At 44.2% G+C, this 20,228-nt stretch overlaps 2 protein-coding genes across 5 annotated transcripts; one reads left to right on the plus strand and one right to left on the minus strand.

The window, feature by feature from the left end:
- Nucleotides 1-3,086: 3,086 nt before the first annotated feature.
- LOC119387305 (serine/threonine-protein phosphatase 2A regulatory subunit B'' subunit gamma-like) lies at nt 3,087-5,886 on the minus strand. The gene is given in 3 exon segments (XM_037654650.2): nt 3,087-5,109; nt 5,112-5,232; nt 5,234-5,886. Coding segments are annotated over 3 exon segments (1,341 nt in total). The 5' UTR covers nt 5,789-5,886; the 3' UTR covers nt 3,087-4,444.
- Nucleotides 5,887-6,208: 322 nt separating this feature from the next.
- LOC119387308 (DET1- and DDB1-associated protein 1) lies at nt 6,209-16,715 on the plus strand. Of its 4 annotated transcripts, none has more exons than XM_037654655.2 (5): nt 6,209-6,560; nt 8,764-8,871; nt 10,188-10,239; nt 11,024-11,085; nt 15,679-16,715. In XM_037654655.2, the coding sequence occupies exons 1-5, from the start codon at nt 6,558-6,560 to the stop codon at nt 15,790-15,792; spliced, it is 339 nt and encodes a 112-aa protein (XP_037510583.1). In that variant the 5' UTR covers nt 6,209-6,557; the 3' UTR covers nt 15,793-16,715. The 4 variants fall into 4 exon arrangements, with proteins under 4 accessions (XP_037510583.1, XP_037510582.1, XP_037510586.1 ...); XM_037654654.2 differs by having other exon boundaries at nt 6,213-6,560; nt 15,676-16,715; XM_037654658.2 differs by having other exon boundaries at nt 6,213-6,560; nt 8,764-8,850.
- The last annotated feature ends 3,513 nt before the right edge of the window (nt 16,716-20,228 follow it).

Genomic DNA, 20,228 nt, shown 5'->3' on the forward strand with positions numbered 1-20,228 from the left:
TGTGCTTAAATTTTCCTGCGGCACTGCCACAAATGTACAGCAGCGACTGAAATTACTGACACTGCCTGGTTTCCCATGCAATTTGTTGGATGTCATCGGTACATGTGCTGTTGCAAACATGTAAGTTCTGAACTATATGTTGCTGGCATGGTCACTTGGTCCGAACCACAACTTTGGCTGCCAATGCCAGAAGAGTGGCAAATGAGCGGCCACAGGAAACTCGTACCCATCTAACCAATTGAACATAAGACTACATGCACAGGCTGGAGAGACATTCATAGCAGCACAGTTGAAAACGTATGCTGCTGCTTTGTTGTCCGAAAGATCAATTATCAATGCTACGAAGGCAGTCACAACCTGAAGTGCAGGGAGGAAAGAAAAACTTTTCTATTTAGAAATGGCCCATTCAAAACATGCATACATTATGAATATCTCAGCTGACAAGCCGATGTGGTAATCTTGTGTGATCTTACTGATCACACAATTGCATGCAGTAATGGTTCGAAGCATACATCTGTAAATTGTTTCTGTACCATGTATCGGCGCAATGTGCTATCAACATCGACTTCAAAGTCCACAGAAAACCTTTCTGGTAGATACCGCAATTTTTTTCTTGAATATCCTGCGCTTTTGCACAGGATCTATCCTGAAATTCAGACATCAGACACTTGCGCGCTTCGCTCAGACTTTGCCAGCTTCGAACACATGCTCTGGTGGTGCCATGCGTTATGGGGTGACGAAGGCGTTACGTCGTCCAAGTTGGATGCTGCCCTACGCAGTCCGGATTTGGAAGTACAACTATGGGCAGTCCAACGAGTACGCGATGTGGCGGAGAGGCTAGGCCTATCTGTCGCGACATGGGAGTGGAAGTACAACTATGGGCAGTCTAACGAGTACGCGATGTGGCGGAGAGGCTAGGCCTATCTGTCGCGACATGGGAGTGGCCCGCTACGTGCTAGTTCACGCCCCGAAGGACATAAACAAAATTCTTCCATTCCATTCCATATCAGCGCATTTGCTTATAATGAATGTTGCATATAACAGTTATCTTTATGTCAAATACTACTTCATTAAAGTAATTAGGTTTGACTGTATCTTATGTTGAAAGGAAGACCAAAGAGTAAATTGCAACAATTTAGACCCAATAGTATTCTTTTCAAAACTCTAATACAAAACAATTTTGATTATTGGAAGAGAAAGCAAAGGCTACACTTCTATACCTCGAATTGGTGCCGATACGTCAGTATGACATCACAGATTTTGTTGTAACTTTTTCCATATTTTGGTTATTGTGGCACATCTCGACAAGGCCTGCCCAGCCCTTACAGTATTACATTATCCTAATAAGTAGAACCCCGCTGTTACGTTCCTCACTGCTGCGTTTTCCCGGCTGTTACGTCGTTTTCCGCCGGTCCCGGCATAGCTCCCATAGGATACAATGTATTGGGAACCCCGCTGTTACGTCGTAACTGTCGGACCGTTCCCGTATGATACGTCGCGAAGTGCGCCCGGAGCCGACCGAGTGACTACCAAAGAGAGCGGCCATGGTGCATTTTCACGCAGCTTGGCCTCGTTTGACCGTAATATTAGCCGCATGAGAGGCGCAAGCAACAGAATCCTTCAATTGATGCAAACAAAAGCATGGCCTTCGAGATTCAAATTGCAAAAATGGCGTCTATGACGTAACTGCTCGCGAAAGCAAGGCCTTCGAGATTGGCATTTACTATTGACAAAAGCATAGCCTCTGAGATTTGCATTGCACAAACATGGCGTGTATGACGTAATTGCTTGCGAAAGCAAGGCCTTCGAGATTGGCATTCACTTCTGCCATCGCGTTGGCGTAGACTCGTCATCATCGTTATTTGTCGGAGAACGGGAGGAGTTCGAGCTGGTTGGAGCTCGCATGGTCGTGCGTGCGGTTCGCGGTCGGACTCGCCGCGCCGGTCGTGATTGCGTGTGCTTAGTTCTTTCATGCCTACAGCTGTTGGTGTTAAAAAAATCACATACGTTGATTACATTTCTGTGGATAAGGCCGTCCTAAGCTCCGCGTTTCTATCCATCGACTAGATCGCGGCTGAGCGCGCCAATTTTCGTGCTGCTCGTAAGAATTGAAATAAAATTCTGTACCACTAAATATTTTGCCGTTTTTCCTGTTTTTCGGCTCTTACGTTTCCCGTCTCTTACGTTTATTTCCTACGGTCCCTTCAAAAACGTATCAGCGGGGTTCTATACTGTACTAATGAAAGCAAGCACTCAAGCTAGTGCTTTTTTGCAGCAACTTCTGAATGATACAAGTTTAGACAGCTGAAAATACTACAGTGCTTGCACCACCACATCAAAGCGACATGATAGAGTTGAAATTTAGGTGTGAGATTTGGGAACGGCAAATCTGATATTAGTTTTCTCCATTAGTAACCTTCCAGTTTCTTTAGCACAAAGGATACTATAGCTTTTGAAGCATAACCCACAAATCTAAATGAAGACCCTTTACACTTGTTTTTCTTGTTTTTTTTAAAACAATACTTTACATACTGTGTGTGCCTTGGCAAGTTTGTGAGAGTCTAAATGAGCCAAGGCCAAATGGGCATGCTTTTAAGTTTTGTTATCTATACTGTAATTGTCTAAGCTGTTAATGTCTGTTCTGATCTTACCACGAGCAGAAGAATGGTGTAGAAATGAAAAACTGGTGGCAACACCAAGCTCCCTTTGACATCAAGTCAAAGAAAGTACCTATCGCCAATAAACCACAGGAATGAAATCGCTCATTGTTTTCTATGTAAATTGCAGTGAACTACTGAGAATCTGTGGTACTCAAAAGAGAAAGATAGGGCAAGCATACTGACACTTTGTTGTCACCCTATGTGAAGGCATACTTTCAGAGAACCATCAAGACGGAACAGAGCTAACCATTCTCACAGAACATGCCATTTGCACTCATTTGATCTGTATTGGTTTTAGGCGTGTTGTCCACACTAGTGGACACAACCTTTTTCTGCTAGTTCTGTCAACTGGTGGTAATGAAAAAGGCAACCAACCTTGAGCTTTTGATGAATTGAACATCCTGCATATTGAGAGTGTCTTCATTTAATTTCAGTACGCTGCATATTGCACTACCAAGTTTGATTAGTTGTTTGATGTGCCGTGTTCTGGCAGCTTCGTCAAAAGTACAATTCTTCCATTCTAAAAGACTTATCAACTAGCTCAGCTCTCTGTTATTCTAAGTATAGTTCTTGTATGAGTATCAACGCAAATGATAATAAATTGGGCATGTGCTTCAAGCTTAAGATTTGGTTACTCTTAAGCAAAAACACATCACAAATGACTGTAATGAGATGTTTAATTACACACACCAATTTGGTGAATTGCTAAAGGATGCACAGATCACAATATCACCTTGCTTTTCTTATAGTAGACTGTAGAGTGCCTCCAAACAAAGTTCTGTAAATCTGACTTTTATGGAAAATCTGACATAATTCGTGCCTCAAGGTCTTGCATGAAAGACAAACATGCCTAACCTCAATGCTAAGTGAAATGTGTAGTTGCATGTTTGAGATATGTCTGTATTCCCAATTTATGTCAATATTTTTGTAAGCATATGCAAATGGATGTGTACTTGGCTGCTATATAATTATTTTGCAGTGCATCTTTAAGAGACCATTCTAAGATAACGGATAAAATGTTTGTGCAGTGAGCTAAGTAACAAAGGCACACTGTACCTTCTTTTATGACAAGTACGCTGCAGGACACATTCATAATACACCGGAACAATCTTATTCCTTAAAGTATGTGCACTGCACTATGTGCAGACATCACAGGTATGTATTTGATACATTCTTATGCTTGTATTATGCATAAAAGTTGATTATAGGTATGTTAAAGTTACATGCATTAATTTGATGCACTGAAGTAAGTGCCGTAGTCAAAGACTGCATTGGCACATTCTGTACAAAGCAATTGTAAGCAAATAAAAATGATCAAAGGAGAGCAGTAATATAGTGCATAGTAATATTACTTTTGCATAAGTGTATTGATGCTGAGGATGCATGAACCATGTGAAATGTGTAAACTGACAATTACATGGCGCCTGAAGATGTTGACACATAAGTTTGGTTGGTCGGGGTTTAATGCCCCAAAGATACTCGGGCTATGGGAGTTGCCGTAGAGGAGGACTTCAGATAACTTCAACCACCTTGGGTTCTTTGATGCTAGGATGTCCATCGACATCCTAGCATTTCGCCTCCACCAAAATGCAACCACCATGGTCGAGATCAAACTTGTGTGATTCGGGTCAGCAGCCGAGCACCGTAACTACTGAGCCAATGTTGTGGCTGGTGTTGCCATTTAAGTGGAAACAGGCAGGCATGTAACCAGTACTGTCCATGGTGTTGCCATGTGAGGTCCTACATACACAGAGAAAGTCAGCTGAATGTTGGCAGTGTAGCAGTCAGACATCTGCAGCCAGTGTGTCCCTGTTATCATAGGCCCAGAATTCATTGACGTCTATGAGGATGCTGACTACTGTGCTGCCTTTACCACAACGTATGAGGTCCTTCAGGGTAATTTTGCACGGGTCCTCCGGCTTCACCATGTCGAATATTTCGTCTTTCACGTCCTCAAACTTCACCGGTTCCTGTTCATGTTTTCTCATCTGCTCCTGTATGTCTCGGAAAAAGTAGTTCAGTGAGAAGACATCCAAGTAACCACGGCCATTGATATCCAGGATTCGAAAGAAGAATTGCAGCGCCTGCGGTTCTTTGCGGTTTTCCAGAGCCAAGACGAGATCGAGGTACGTCTTGTAGTCAATGTCCCCGTCGTACGTCTGGCACTCCTGAAAGACTCTGTCGATGAAGGCCTGCGTCAGCGTTCCCTTGCCATACCTGGCAAGCTCACTCTTGCTTAACATTCCGTTATGCGTCTTGTCCAAGTGCAGGTAATCGCCGTAAACTTTGAGGGCCGATGTGGCGGAAAACCAGTTTGTGTCCAAATCGGTACTGGTCAGCTTGTCGCTGCGAAGCTCTGTGAGGTCGTCGAGGAACGGGCAACACAGGATGTCCTGTATCTTTATCCTTCCAGTTCGCAGGGGATCGAGAAAGAAGCAGAACTTCCGCAGGCCGTGCACACATAGAAAGAGTGAAATGTTTGCTCGATGCCGTTAATCTGGGGCAGGGTGGGTATGAGATCCTTGATGTACGATTCCAGGTCAGCCTCTCTCAGGTAGCCTTGGCCTGAAGCAGTCGTAGAAAGAGAGGCTAACACGAGTCTGTTGCATCCACACTTTCTTCATGACGTAGTTGAAGAAGTCGTCTACGGATATTCGGCCGTACGGGTCCTTTTGCAGAAGCTTAGCGAACACCTTGGCAGTGAAGAAGGACCGACATTTTTCGCCGCAACGTTGAGAAACTTTCTTGAAATCTACGTAGTTGAGCATGGCCTTTTCGTGTACGATCGGAGGAGAGGACACGTTGGCCAATTCGTCCATGAGCGTCTTCAGCTCGTCGTGGTCCAAGAGTTCGGCGTTACGACGCTCCAAAAACCTCGCGCGAGACTCCTCTCTCAATTTTTGCGACAGGACGTTGTCGTCGGAGGGCAGCTTGTAGTGAAAGCGAGGAACTGGACTCTCCGCACCTGGTTTTTTACTGGCGGAGACGTAGAGTTCGGCGAACAACTCGTCTTCAGATTTAGCGCTGTCAACCGCTGCTGCGGGGGCTGCTGCACAAGAGGCAACACGCAAAGCGTCCATCAACGTTGGCTTCGATTGCGAACGGTGAGTTGGTGCAGTGCGAATCATTGCTGAGCTGAAAGGCGCAATTATTTCAATACAAACAATACATTTCGCGAGTTTCAATTGCCTATCTCGCGCCACACAACAATAGGCACCTTTCAAAACAAAAACCAGCGCTGGCGAAAACAAGAACTGCTTAAACTGCTAGATTGCTTTATGACTTCATTCGCAAGAAGCCAGTCACGATTACGATGGTTTATGATGTGAGATTATGCAAGCAAAGTATTTCCTACGTTAACAACTGTGCTTCACTTTAATACAAAATGTTTATTAAGTATATGTAGTACATTTTTAATTTTTAATAACGTGTAACAGCTTCTAGGAAGGAGCTTGCGCGCACGCACGTACCCACGGCCCCACGGTGCGTGCACGGCGTGCACTCATCTCTCCACAGGTCTCTACGGATTTCGTCAGCAACGCCACGCTTGAATCCAAGTCAATCCAAGTAGTGTTTAGATATTTGGTTGCGTTTGTAGTTGATTGCGCCCGTTGCAGCTGTCCGATTCGCGAAGGAAAGGAATCTTAATGCATATCGATGTATTGATACATCCCTATTCTATGGCTTTGTTTGATTGCGGCAAGCATTACACGCTTAATTGAAGAAGTAGACGATAAATCGAAACCCCGCGTCGATTGCTCCTTTAGCCAAAGCGACGTGCTGACCACCTCAACAGTGTCACTCGCGGGGGCCAAATTTTCCTGCGCCGAATCGTCGACGGTACCCATCCATCTGAAAACCAATTGACTCATTGTCATTTACCATCATACCGTAGAAATGGTAAGTGGCAACACTGTCTGTCTGTATCGCTTCTTTTCACGGCTTGGAAGGCAGGCTTTAGCCCTACCTACCTACCTCTGCCTTCGTGTCAGGGAAGAGAGACGTGCATGGTAGTTCTACGTGCTACGCTCACGTTGTTAGCTTTTTTTCATTTGAATTAGCCCTCAGCTTGAATGTGTTCTCTCTTTACTTATTCCTTTCATAATCACTTCGGTTTGATTATTCATCTTAGTATTGCGCATATTCACCGGGCAGTCAGTGTGATGGCTACTGCTAAGTTCGACGTGTTGGATGCGTCTGGAAACCAGCGTGGCGGCGACGCACAACCTTGCGACCGTGATGTAGGCTGCTGTTTTTCTCGTATGACTGGAATCACTCTGTTCCCAGTCTGGGCACGCCTTCAAAGCTGATTGCGTTTCGCGACGGGAAGCTGTGCTTTCGTTTTTCAGTGCGGCGCTGATGCGGTGGAGTAAAACGTGTCTGCCCTGCGAAACCATTGCCCGAGGGCGGCCATCTCTGTATCGTATGATGCGCGCTCGCGGGTATATCTTCGCACGTTTTGCTGAATTGCTTGCTCACGCATTCGCCATCCGAAGTTGATAAACACTTAAAAGAAGCGAGCGAGAGGTTTTAACTTTTCTTCTTATGCTTCCTTTGCCTTGCTGTCCGTTCGTTCACTTGTGTGCTCGGTTGCCGTCGGCTACGGCGATAAGATAGGTGGGCTCATTCATCGCGCGACGTCTGGAGCGCTCCTTGGGCAGAATTTTCGGTCTTCAGTTTCGGTGATCCCCAGTTAAGACATGAACCGACTGGTTGCGTGTGTAATCTGTTGGCGTTGCGCGGGTTTAACCTGTACCTTGGGCGGCAGGAAAAAAACAGAATTGATCGACCCGGTCTCTGGCAAGCTGCGGCGTTTGCGCCTCCGAGGAAGTCCGGAAACGAGGATAAAACGAGGCGTGAACCTGTCTTCGTTTATCCCTCCAAGTACGGGCGGGGCGGGGAATGCGAGCCGCGCTAGTCATCATAAAAGGGTGGGGCCGTAATCTGTAGACACGGCCGACATGGTTAGGAATGGACATGACGAGTGGGTTAAAAGCATAACATGAATAGAGGCCATAGCTATTAAGCTTTTGAAAACTGCTTGCGAGACTAGACTTATTGAGATTTAAGAATCAGCTGCATGTAAGAAAAATTGCTATGCTACAGAAAGCATTGAAATGTGGTGTGTCTTTCTAATATGTACGAATGTGGAGGAGTGTGTGTCTAAGGGGGACTGAGGGGGTGGGGAAAATTGCAGTAAAGTGTTTGGTCCACACAGGTTGTGTGCATTCCCTTTCATGTTGGTCGTAGTTCATGAAGTGTGCAAAATACATATGCGAGCAGCCGTTTAATTTTACGTTTTGCTGTTCTCTTTGCTGCGGCACACTAGTCATCATGCTATACTAGAAGGCAAGTCCAGTGTTTTCAAGCATTCGAGGATATTTCTGACAGTTGCCACCTCCAAAAGACATGCAGTGCGTTGGCACCTTTAGATGGCTCACATGTATTCAAAGCTCAGAGGCATGAAGGATTTGTAAAATTATCTTGGAAAGCAATCAAGGACTAGGCATGTCCTCCTGTCAGATATAGGAGTGAAACAGTACGAAGATGTGACAGTGACGAAGACACAGTATGCAGTGCTGATGGCTCTCCAGTATTGTTCCCCTTTCTTTCTTTTCCTTTGAGGTACATATGCTGCAATGGGCAGAATAAATCATGTATATCGCACTGTCCTGCACTCGCTGTCTTTTACAGAGTTCCCCTCTTTGCACTGTTTATTGTCTTTAATAACAAAATATGTAACTCTTGTTATATTTACGGCATGCACCTTTATCCTTTATAATGCAAGCTTACAACAGTTATGTGGAAAACGACGAGGACGGGCACATGTCCTTGTGTTTATCTATGATTAGGTAGTTTTAGACTAGGGTGCCCAAAGCTTTGCGCTAGCATTTGTCACCACTGTGCATGCATCAAACACTAACCTCTTGTGTGTGCACATTATATCTTGAAAATAGCATGCGTACCCAAGCAACATAAACCCTACAAACCCAATTGCGAAACTCTCTATTGTCTGATTTTATGCCATGTTGTATGTACATGAAACTAGCCCATCACTGACTTGAGGGGCTAACCTATATGCTGTGGGTGTTCTTTGCTTCAGTCTACAGCAGAGTTCCTGAAGGGCCTGCCTTCTTACAACGAGAACAACTTCACCCGCTTCCAAGCAGACTCATCCTGCAGAACCACTGTAAGCACAGAAGAAGCAATGGTCTGCATAAATTTTTGCCAATTACTGTGGGGAGAGTCAGAGTGTGGCATTGATTTGGCACATTTCTGTCACATGCACAAGCTCTGTTCAGATAAATTCTGATTGTAATTTAGCTGCATCGGTGAGTTTTGTGTTGTACCAATAAAATAAATGAAATTCTCAAGGTTGAGGAAGTGTCGTATTAGGAATTGTTGTCACTCTGACTGCAGTGTCCTGCTGCATCTATTTTAGTTTCCAACTTTGCACTTCAAAAAGTAATTCACTGCAGTTCAGGATCGAACACATTATTGCTGTTTTACCATGGCTGTTGCCCTGATATCGGAGTTGACGAGGAGGCTTGAGAGTGATAGTGCAAGGCCAAATCATTTGATAATTCTTGCAGTTAATTTGCCAGCATTGTGAACTTATATGTTTCTAGGATGCGAGTTGCTACTAGAGTTGCTGAACTTGCCAATTAGGCTTCTCTTGGTGCTTAGTAGAGCCTATCACATGCTTATAGATGGACACTCTTGTGTGCACACACTGATTTGAACTCTTAATATCAGAAGCCTTATTACGAGCAGAAAGCAGATAATCTTAAAGGAGCAGCTTGACGTGTATTTGCATTGCATTCACACTTGTTAGCTTGTATCTTTTTTTAAGACAATCTCTTTCTTGGCCAGTTACCTAACTTTCCATATTGGTGCAGTCACTTTAAAAAAAAAAATATGTGCTGCAAAGAGTGCAGACAGCTGTTCTGTGACCCTGTTTGACACTTGTAGGTGGAAAATATTGCTTTGCAACTTTAGTATCGCTTTCAAAAACTGTGTCCGTGCGGTCTAATTTACGCAACTTGCCCTTGCCTTTTGTTGCAGCTGCAATTGACCCCTTCAATGATACACTTTACATGCCACAATAATTAGACATCTCTTCTCATTTGACCACATTCAAACGAAGTACCTAAAAGTGCCTGCGCCTGAGCAGGATAGTGGTGTTCGCTGCTTACACCGGGACAAGAGACTAAAGACTGCATGTTTTGGTTTTATTCCTCTAAGCTTCCTGTTTATTTAAACTTTGCATGATTCAAACTGCATTTGGATGTCCCATGAAGGTCAAGTTAACCGAGGTTGACTAGGTTTTGCTTGTTGATAGCGTACGCGTGCATGTGTTTGTGTATCAGTATTATCTATGTACTGTCCATAATACTTATTCTTTATTCGTGTGAATAATGTTGACTTGTTCAGCATTTTCTTCTCATGCTTGATGACCTTTTACTTGGCGGCCAATGTCTAGTACTGGTGTTGTTGTAAGCTCTCCCATTTTACTCTCCATTAAAGGTGCGAAGGCCATCAGTGTACCTTCCCACTCGTGACCACCCATCTGATCAGGGTAAGAAACTGTGGCACTCTTTTGGTGCTGAGACTTGGTGTACTAAAGGCAATATGGTCTGCCAAGCAGCCATGGCTGCTATTGGCTACTTGAGCTTTCACTGGGCCCACCTCAATAGTAGTAGCAGTCACAGGCTAGAAGTTGTTCTAAGGAAAATGTATTATTAATATGAAAAATACAATTTTGAGGTAATGATTTTGTTAATGTTAGTTTTGGTAGCATATTTGTGTAGATAGTTGATTGTCGCTGAAGAAAGATAACGCTCAGCCAGGCATACATAGGGAATTTCGTTTGCACAAGAACTGTCCATATGCAGAAATGTCATGATAACTATGACATGTGTCTGACGCCATGATAATTATGGACGAGGAAGTAAATTCAGTAATTCAATCTTGGCCTCCACTTCTTTGTTCCTTTGAGTGTTTTCTGCATGAAGGAAATGTAAATAAAGTCTATTCTATGCTAAATAAGCCTTTCTCTTGCGCATTTCTTGGTGTTACTTGTTGACCATGAACATATGTCAACCTTCATTCTGCAGTTGCAATCGGCTCTAGCGAATACTTAAATTTGCGCCTTTAAAAAAAAAGTTAACTTTCTAGAATTGGAATTGCTTGTCAATAAATACTGTGCACTCCAAGCCTTGATTATGTGCATGCAACTTGTCCTTGGCACATACATACATTCAATAAATATTTTTTTGGTTGATTATTCACTAAAAATTCGTGTGCTTTGAATAGGACATGAATTCTTATACGTGGTATGCGCTGTCAAAATGCCGTTTCAGTGATCACAACTGAAAAGACCAACATCCTGCTGCGATACCTCCACCAGCAGTGGGACAAAAAGGTAAGATGCATGCCTTTAACTGGTTCAGCGTTCAGTTTTTTTTTTTTTTTGTAGTGGATGCACCCCCTGTGCAGTCAACCTCTCACTGATTTTAAAAAATGAACGCAGCAGTTCCTTTCTGCGTAAGCATGTGCACGCCCCGTGACAAAACCACGCCCCTAATGTGGTGTGTTCTGCAGCCACTAGAAAAAGACAAAGTGGGCAAACCAAAGAAGAGATGAAAATCTGGAAGGGTTTAACAAATCAGCATTTATAAAGGCACTGAGCTCTGTGGAGTGAGAGGCAAAAAGCATGGGTACATCATGGCCAACTGTGGGACAGGAACATGAGAGCGTGCCAGTATGTCAGTTGCACTGGAAGAATGTGATGTAAATATGACCCCCTAGCAGTGTTTCACCATTGGTGTTTGAAACCCTGTAAGCATCAACTCTGCAATAGCTTAGAGCATCGTGAATGCTTGCATGCATGCTAGACTTGTAAGGAAAACCACACTGCCACAAAGTAGTCGTAGTTTGCAGGTCCTACTGACGTAGTAGTGTCTGATACAGTCTCGCAGCCTTTCGTAACTATTATGACTGAATTGTGAATGGTAGAAATATATGGGAGGTAGACATTTACCTCTTACAAATAGCAAATCTCCTAAATTCTGTTGACCAGTACAAATATCGCTGTTTTAGCATTGAAGGACCACTTGGCATTAGTGCTGCCACCTCCACTAGCTTCAAGTCTTAGTATGGGCTGGCCATTTAGCAGGGCGCATACAGTTCCTTTGAAACCCTTCAAAGCCCCAAAAAATTATAATTGTGTTTTCAAGGCCCGTGAAGATCCTGGAATTATTCCCCACTGAAAACACTTGATTTTCATAAAAGTGGTTTTCGCAGTTATCTGTTTGCGTTGTATTTGTATGGTGGATCAATGTGGATGTGGCCAAGCTCCCAATTTTAGAACAATCGAACTTGGAGGAGGAGGTCTCTAAACAGTTTGATATGTTGGTGATTGAATATCATAGATATGAATATCATATCCCGGCCGCGGCAGCCTGCATTTTCGATGGAGGGGAGAATGCTTGAGGCCCGTGTACTTAGATTTAGGCGCACGTTGAAGAACCCCAGGTGGTTGAAATTTCCTGAGCCCTTTACTACGGCATCTCTCATAATCATACCGTGGTTTTGGAATGTTGAACCCCAACAATTATTATTATTACAATATAGATGTAAGGCATGGGCAGTATGCTTGATTATGCGACTGCGCCTACTGATGTTTGCATGCTTCACCGCATTACATGCGTGCGTTTCAGTGAAGCATAACAAAGAAAACTTATCATTATGGAGTCTGGATAAGGCCCTTGCTTTACATTTTGATACGCACACCTTGCTCATTTATCCTCCATAGCATGTAATTCCCTTCAATTTCAGTGCCCTGTTTGGTAGCATACACAGAAATAACGCTGTTTGGTCGGTGTGTGTGCTTTCAACGACATTAGAAGGAACTGCAGTACTGTTAGGAAAATTTCACTAGCAGAGTTGTAGCATTGATATCGAAATAGGCGGGGAGCATACTTGGTGCATGCCTACTACCGAGCTATGCATTTGTATGGGAATTTTCAGTGAGTATTGCAGCTGTTCTATATAGACTGTAAGTACATATGCCTGTGTTCGTCATGTGTGGGTTTTACTGCAAGAGAACTTGTATGATATTAGGTAAAGCTCAAAAAAACTTTTGGATGAAAGACCACGGAGGTGCACATACAAGCGTTAACTTCCAACTGAATCTTTGATATGGGGACATGCACACTAATATCACGCGTTACCAATTAGCCCAATCTTGTATCTAGCTAAGACTTGAAAAGCTCTATAAGTTGCTGCGGACCCAGGGTGCTTGTCTCACAAGCTAGCCACTTGTAGTTCCAAGTGGTAGCGTGCTGGAGCAGTGGCGCTGGCCATGGGCAGCCAAAGACCATGATGAAGGTCGGGCAAAGATGAAACAAGGAGTTGTCAAAAAACTGTTTAACTTGCAGCATATATCAAGCAAGAAAAAAGTTATAGAAAATACATGGGATTACAAGTTAAAGAGTTCAGAGCTGGCACTTGAGTCCCAGCTGACTTTCAGCCCTTTTTCGTGCAGCATCCCGTTTAAATATTGAGGGGTCTTTAGACATTGCCGCTCTCGGAACACACGGACACAGTTCACACCGTCCGGGCAACCAAAATGTTTACATTTATCAAACACTTTTAAATACGATGAACTCGCCGCCGAATCCGATACACAACTAGTAACCCGCTAGTAACCTTATAGAATGCCAATACAATACCCGGAAAACATAGCACACACCCAAGACAACATAAGACATACAGTGCACCATGAATGTGGCGTCGCCGATGTTCGACTCACCACGAGGGGCCTGCAGGAAATGAGCCGCGGTATTGCCCCCACGGACCCACCGCGGGAGATGTCTGTCCATGCACGCTACCAAACCCCAAAGAGGTTCGCTGCTGTTTTCTGTCCGCGTGCAGAGCTTCTCCCGCAGGCGGCGCTGCCAGCGCCACCGCGCTAACCCTAACCCGCGCGAGTACAGCGCCATGAGGCGCAAACGGCTTTACAGGGGGTGATAGCACCCCCACAATATGGTTCTAATATAATAGAGCTATCCCCCTGGGCCAATCACAAAAGTCCTGAGTGTCCAGTCCTCTCAACCGACTGGGTTGAGTCACGTGGTCTAGCAGAGGGAGAAGAAAGCCTTGCGTCACACATTCTCACTCTGGTTCATAGTGGGAGGCGGGTAAGGAGGTGAAGGCACCTTTCTTCGTTAAGACACAGGTTTCCTAAAGAGTCTGAGCGGGTTTCCTCCAAGCAAAGCGTCGGAATGGGCCTCTTGTTGACAAGCTTGTCTTCTCCACGAACATTCCTGACTTACCCGGATGCCAGATCATCTGCCTTTAACTCTGGAGTGTGATGAGGGTCAATGTGGGCAGTCACGCTTTAACCTCTTCACTACCAGAATAAATGTAGGCAAGAAAAAGAAATGCAGTTTGCAAAATATTATATTTCAAATGGTTCCTCAAGTGCAAAGAAGAAAGCATTGCAACTAAAATTTCATTTTCAAGGAATAAAAATGGGTGTCAACAAACTGGGATATTAGTTGCCAAAATTCCAAAAGCAGCCCCGATGAATGCATATTCTGGCTTCCAGTGCTTTAAATATTTCTTAAATGATTCCCAAAGCCCAATAGCATAACTTTTGTTCACATTGCTATGTATGCAAAAGAAATATTAATTGCAGAAGTTTCTAAGTAGTTAAGCCTCAGCAGCCACGCTCTGTGCTCGCTGCTTGCTGCCATTTACTTTTGTTTGCACACTAGCCACTATAGTTGACTTCTACTCACTCTTGGAGTATGGGTGAAGGACAATCTAGGTGACAAAGGCACGAGTTTTCAGTGACACTGAGCAGTTAGCACTTGTGTAATTTGCTTATGCCCACAAACATGGGCGCAAGTAGCGGAAAGGTCAATACGCTTACTTCTTCCTGTTAGAAACAGCCCTGTAGTGCAGATCCGGCGACTTGGGAGATTGCCCCCTTTTGTTTTGTTTTGCAACTGTATAGGGGTCATTGCACTGGGATGCATATGTCCCATTGTCACATAAAGAGTTTAGTCATTTTTGTGCCTTGGCTGGTCTTGTTTGTTCCATGTTTGGCATGAACACTGTGGGCTCCCACGTGCTCAGTGAACAAATACACAATGAACTGTTGTGCAAACCAAAAAAAAGGGCATTTATTTGCACCTTTTTACATAGCAAGCCGATTAGCCAGATTATGCAATCTACAGCACATACTGAGGAATCAACACTGTTTTTCTCATCATACCAATTTAACAACAGAGTAAAGTTTGTCTTTGCCAGAAACTCAGGGCGTATGTTGTTCGTGGGTTGGGCTTTATGAACACAGGCGTATTTGGGGAATGAGAAGCGGTCCACAGGATCACCCCTGCGGAGCTCCCTCATTTAGTGCGGTCTGCTCTTGCCCGCGCGACCCAGTCCAAGAGGAAGAAAAGCTGTTTCTCATGGCCCCGCGTATTTTTGCCCCCAGGTTGCTCCACCGCAAAAGGACTGGCACCGCCTCAGCTTATCCCGTATCCCCTGGGGAAGCCTGCTTACAGGGCACATGTGCACCGCGCGGGGGAATACACCTTATTGGGGAGGGGGGGGGTCTAAGTATCCCGAGATCATCCGCATTTGTCTAAAATGCTCTTCTGCTTCAGCATAGAGAAAAAGGTGACACCCAGTGAAACTGTAGGGTTAGAGCTGACGAGATGAAAATCAGGCGGATCCTGTGTACACGTTGACTATGTCTCTGAAAGGGAACAGCAGCATTGTTGCTGTCCTTGCATCTCAGTACACCATTTCAGCTGTTCGTACAGATGTACAGGTGCTTGTAGATGCGTAAAAGACAGGTGTGAGAGAAAGGAACGAGTGGGAGGGGTTTTTCTTTTTTTATGTGTGTTATGTGCCTGCTTTTTTTCACACGAAACCTTGCATTGCAAAGGTTTTTGTGCTATTCTGGCTGTTGATATAAAGTGTTTCTGTTATCTTGCAGCAGAGCAGCTCAAAGAAGCGCGATGCCGGACGTAGCGGTCTCCCCCTGGATGACGAGACGCCATCCAGGAAAAGGGCGCGCACCGATACTTCCAACACCGACGCTGACTCGCCATGAGATTGCCAAGCAATGTTGCCAATGGTGGCCCGGCAGGACAGAGTGGTGTCCAAGAGAGACTGGGGGGTTCCTGGAAAGTGTCTGCTGGCATTATTCGCTGCACAGTGTGGTCTTATTAAAAGAAGGAAGAGGAGCTTGAGAATGCTGGCACCAGTGAATGTGCACAAAATGTCTGATAAGTTCAGGGGAGTGGATTGGTTATGATTCAGCAAAAGGGGGTGCTTCATATTTTGCTTTTCTTACACAATTTTGGGGTGTTCTTTCACTCAAACTATGGTATTCCAGTTAAGTTACATAAGCATTGCTCTCTTGTGATGTTGACATGTGTGAGAGCCAGTTAAGATAAAGCCTCTCAAGTTGGTGCTCCTTTGATCACTCTGCTAACCAGTGTTAATCTCCAGGTGTCACTGGAGCTGGTTTTACACAAAGTGTTTGCTCACTCCCTGACCTCCTGCATCTTGAGTGTCTGACTCAAAACATGACTCACTTTTGTTCTGTGCTGAAACTTGCAAGCAAAATAAGAAGAGAGTGCCATGGAGGGAGGCACGTTGGCTGTAATTAACTTGGCTAGTGGAGAATGTCACGGAGGGGCTTTATGTTAAAGTTTGGCAGCATCAACCAAAGAGAGCAATGCCGGTAGATAAAGGGCCTGGAAAACACAACCTGTTAGTGCACAAATGTTGGGATAAACAGTGTTGTACACATCGTTTTCCACTTTTGTGTGGCAGCGTATATCTACGTATATGTTTACACTCTGGGAGCTGTGAACTGCTGCTGTTTGACCATTTTTCAGTAACATTCATTGTAGTGGTGGAGTGAGTGAGCATGAATGTGGTGATGTGATCCATAAGCACCTAACTACTTAGTAATTGAGGTGTACAGTCCCGACAATAAAAGTTGTGTTTGCGGGTAAATGCGATGAACCGGGGCATGGGGTGATGCGATACAACTTGTTTTGATGCACAAACATCGTTTCGGCATGTGCTATTTCAGGTAATTCAGACAGGCTGCACCAGGCGTGAAGTTGCGTTGGCGATCTCTGGATGCCCTTAGAGTTAGAATAGCTTGGCATAAAGTGCAGTATAAATGATCTGCACTGTAGCAGCAAAGCTGAAAGGAAGCTTGTGTCATTATTTCTAGGTTTTACAGCATGCTTCAGTAAAATTTATTTGTATGAAAACATAGAGCAGAGCTTACCGCTCGTTGTCAAAAGTTTAGTTTGCTGTTTTTTAAAGTAGTCGCCGTGCATTGGGAAGTTCTACATCTTTCAGGTCAGTGTATCATGCTGGAAAGCATCATCATTTATCATATCGATGAGAATGTTGGGATTGCAATCCATTGCATTAAAAGTTTGTACATGAGGCCAAAGCTGGGCCGTATGATAGCATCGTTCATTGCACTTTTGCACATTGTGCTTTCAGAGTATCACTTATTTTGATTTTCTTTTCTTTGGTTACCTTTTAAATGTTTTCAAGTCACCCTGAAACATGGGAAACAACATTCAGGAAAAGTTAAGATGGTAAGTGTGCACACCTTCAGGCTCACTTTTAATGTGGACACTTTGGAGATGTCACTGTTATTCTTGTGCTATATGTGTGCTGCCAGTTTTCTATTTGGGCAGTTTGCTTTTAGTTGCAACTTTGATTAAATTGTTTCTAGGCTATAAAATCCTGTTTATTCAGCGAGTTTCATGTCAGATAAGCATTTTGATCTTATTTTTAGTTTAATATGTTGGAAGTAATGTTTATTTGCAGCATTGTTAATACCTTCAGCCTGAAACCACGAGCACATTTAAAAGCTTGGCTGTTAGTGTATGCAGCTGCCTTGCAAGTATAATGCATAGCATATGAGAGTACCACTTAGGCTCAGGAACAAAAGTGTAGCTTTGTGATGACGCCTTATTTGGCCTGTGTCTTACATATGTGACACTTGTATAGATAGCGTTTGCTTAATAATGTGGCTCTCGCAACAGTGAGGGTCAACGCAGTGCATTTATTTGCCTATGTTATGCCATGCACAATGAAACAGTGTAGTTGCCATAGTATCTTTTTGACTTTTTTTTGTAAACTGTACGATAACCATGCTGGACGCAAGTTGCACTGTGTGTTTGCTGTGTTACTGTGTGCAAGTTAGCCATGCTCTGTGTGTGCGTGTTGAAGAATGCTAGTGTCTCCGAGATGTGCTTGCCCCCATACGTCCTGCCTGTGTCACCTATTTCAAGTGCAGTTGAACCCGGATGTATAGAGTGATTCGCTAGGCCAGAAAGTTCTAACATTTTCATAGTGAGAGAGAGAAAAACAACTTAACATAAGGCTCCCTGGTTACTGTGGGTGCCAGTGAGGCCCTCATCCAGGGCCTCACTGGCAATTGCGGCTCACTGGGCTTGGTCAAGGGTCGCCAATTGGCTTCCCAAGTCCAGTTCAGAGAGGCGCACCTCCCATGACCAATTTACAAAATTTGATGTGAAAGTGAAGCTTTCTGCTACGTCCACATTGAACTCTCAGCTCCACAATCAATATATCTAGATGGTGCACTGTAGTGCACTGCCTGGACGTGAAATTTTGCTAACAGAGATCACTTGTGTGATAGGAAATATTCATGCTGATAAAATCATCGTTTTAGCAGGTGCTGTCAAGCTGGAGACCTGAATCTGAAGGGCAGTGGAAGGCATGGAGCAAGAATGAACTAAAGCATGTCTCAAAAAATGGGTGGCTCATGCAGCATTAATTTTATTTGCACTTTGCGATCATGGATTTGCTTTAAGAAGCTTCTATGTGACACAACCGTACAATGTGAAGAATAACTACGATAGCTAAGAGAGCTAACCACCATGCAAGAAAAGCAAACCACCTGCAGTCATTATCTGAAAGCATGGTGCCATGCTGATTCAGAAGCCTTCCAACAGCTTCCGGTCAGATATGTGCATTTTTCAGGGAAGCCGGCATAAACAACAAATGTCAGTAAAAAACTTCTATTCTGCTTTTCACAACCTCTGGAGACCATCCGAGACGTGCAGAGTTTTCAGATAAGCTTCAGATAACCTCGATATAACGAGCATGGATGTAATGAAATATCATAATGAAGTAAATGAAGAATAGTCTTTCAATACATGCAGTGTTAGGGATATACGTTTATAACGAATTTTCAGATATAAGGTATTTTCGTTTAATATGTAACTTCGTTATAATGAGGTTTGAGTGTAGGCGATTTTCTATTGCAACTTGTCAGTATGTCAAGCTCTTTTGCGATTTTAGTTCAATATATCCGGGTTCAAATGCATGTAAGCCTCTTGTGACAATGCTGGAAGGGAGCTTTATGCATGTGCTGCAGTCACTGGTATCTGCCTGTTTCAAGGGTACCAGGAAGTCCCACCCTACAAGCTGTGTAAAGCAGGCTAGCGTCAGTGTTTACAGCACATTCATAAGACACTGTGCCCATTCTCACTGTGGTTCATCGGGCTACTGCCTATTTTTTAAACTGGAACATGCGTGTTTAGCCAGGAAAGGAGCCTCGTGGACCACGATTGCTGGGACCACGAGTCCTCCCAGGGGTTTACACCACGGTCTGCAGCCATTGCCCTGCGTCAGTTTTGGATGCAGACATTCGTCCCTGGCTGCAGCTGTGTTGGTGCTTTCGCATAGCTCTTCGCTCTTATTTCCACTAGGCACATACCCACACGCCTATCAGAAAGAACTTGAAGATTGGCATCTCCGTTTTGATCCTACACGCAGTATGTGGTATATTTGCAAAATTGTTTTATCTAGTTTCATATTGGCTGCTGGGTTCTTTTCCTTGACACACTTTTCCACAAGGCTTTCGCCCCCTGGTTTACGCGCATGCTTTTCATTTGTTTTTATGGGCACGTTGTCATGTATGTGTGTGTGTGTCGTTTTGGTCTGTAAGTGAATTGTCTGCTGTCTGTGTGGATCATGTCGTGATAGCAGTGATGCGGAAAAAGTGTAGCCCCGTGTTGCTTCTGTTACTGTGTATCGCAGTTGCATTTGCATTCTCGCTTGGAGACTGTTATCTCATGCTGCCGCGCTTCTCTCTGCCGCTTGCCTGTTACGCGGCTTCTTCTTTTCTTTTTTTTTTTTTTTCTTTTCCCAACTGCCTTTTGACGCACGCCGCAAATCCGCGGCTGCTGCACTTTCCTCATGGGACTATAGGAGCGAGATTTGCAATTACAAACTATGCATATCTTCAGCTGGATAATGATCGAAGCACTAGCCTGTTCTGTTTAGGCGTGTCTGGTTACATGTACCACGTGCGCTCTTGTCTCCCGGAAAAAAAAAGGAGACTTCTTTTTCTTATTTTCTGCCAGTTCACCTTTTTCTTTTATGGTTGCACTATCGCGCGGGCACGTACACTCATCCGCAAAAGTTTACGGGAAACTGTTTCCCCCCGAAGTGTGAATTCCTGCTTTCTTAAGGCCTGGC

The sequence above is a fragment of the Rhipicephalus sanguineus genome, chromosome 3 (assembly GCF_013339695.2).
Source record: "Rhipicephalus sanguineus isolate Rsan-2018 chromosome 3, BIME_Rsan_1.4, whole genome shotgun sequence".
Lineage (NCBI taxonomy): Eukaryota > Metazoa > Arthropoda > Arachnida > Ixodida > Ixodidae > Rhipicephalus > Rhipicephalus sanguineus.

Bases quoted from the DNA above. Each gene is read 5' to 3' on its own strand.
- LOC119387308 (XM_037654654.2), top strand. The intron at 8,872-10,187 runs GTCTGCATAAAT...TCTCCATTAAAG, and splicing joins TAAGCACAGAAGAAGCAATG to GTGCGAAGGCCATCAGTGTA. The intron at 10,240-11,023 runs GTAAGAAACTGT...ATGCCGTTTCAG, and splicing joins TGACCACCCATCTGATCAGG to TGATCACAACTGAAAAGACC.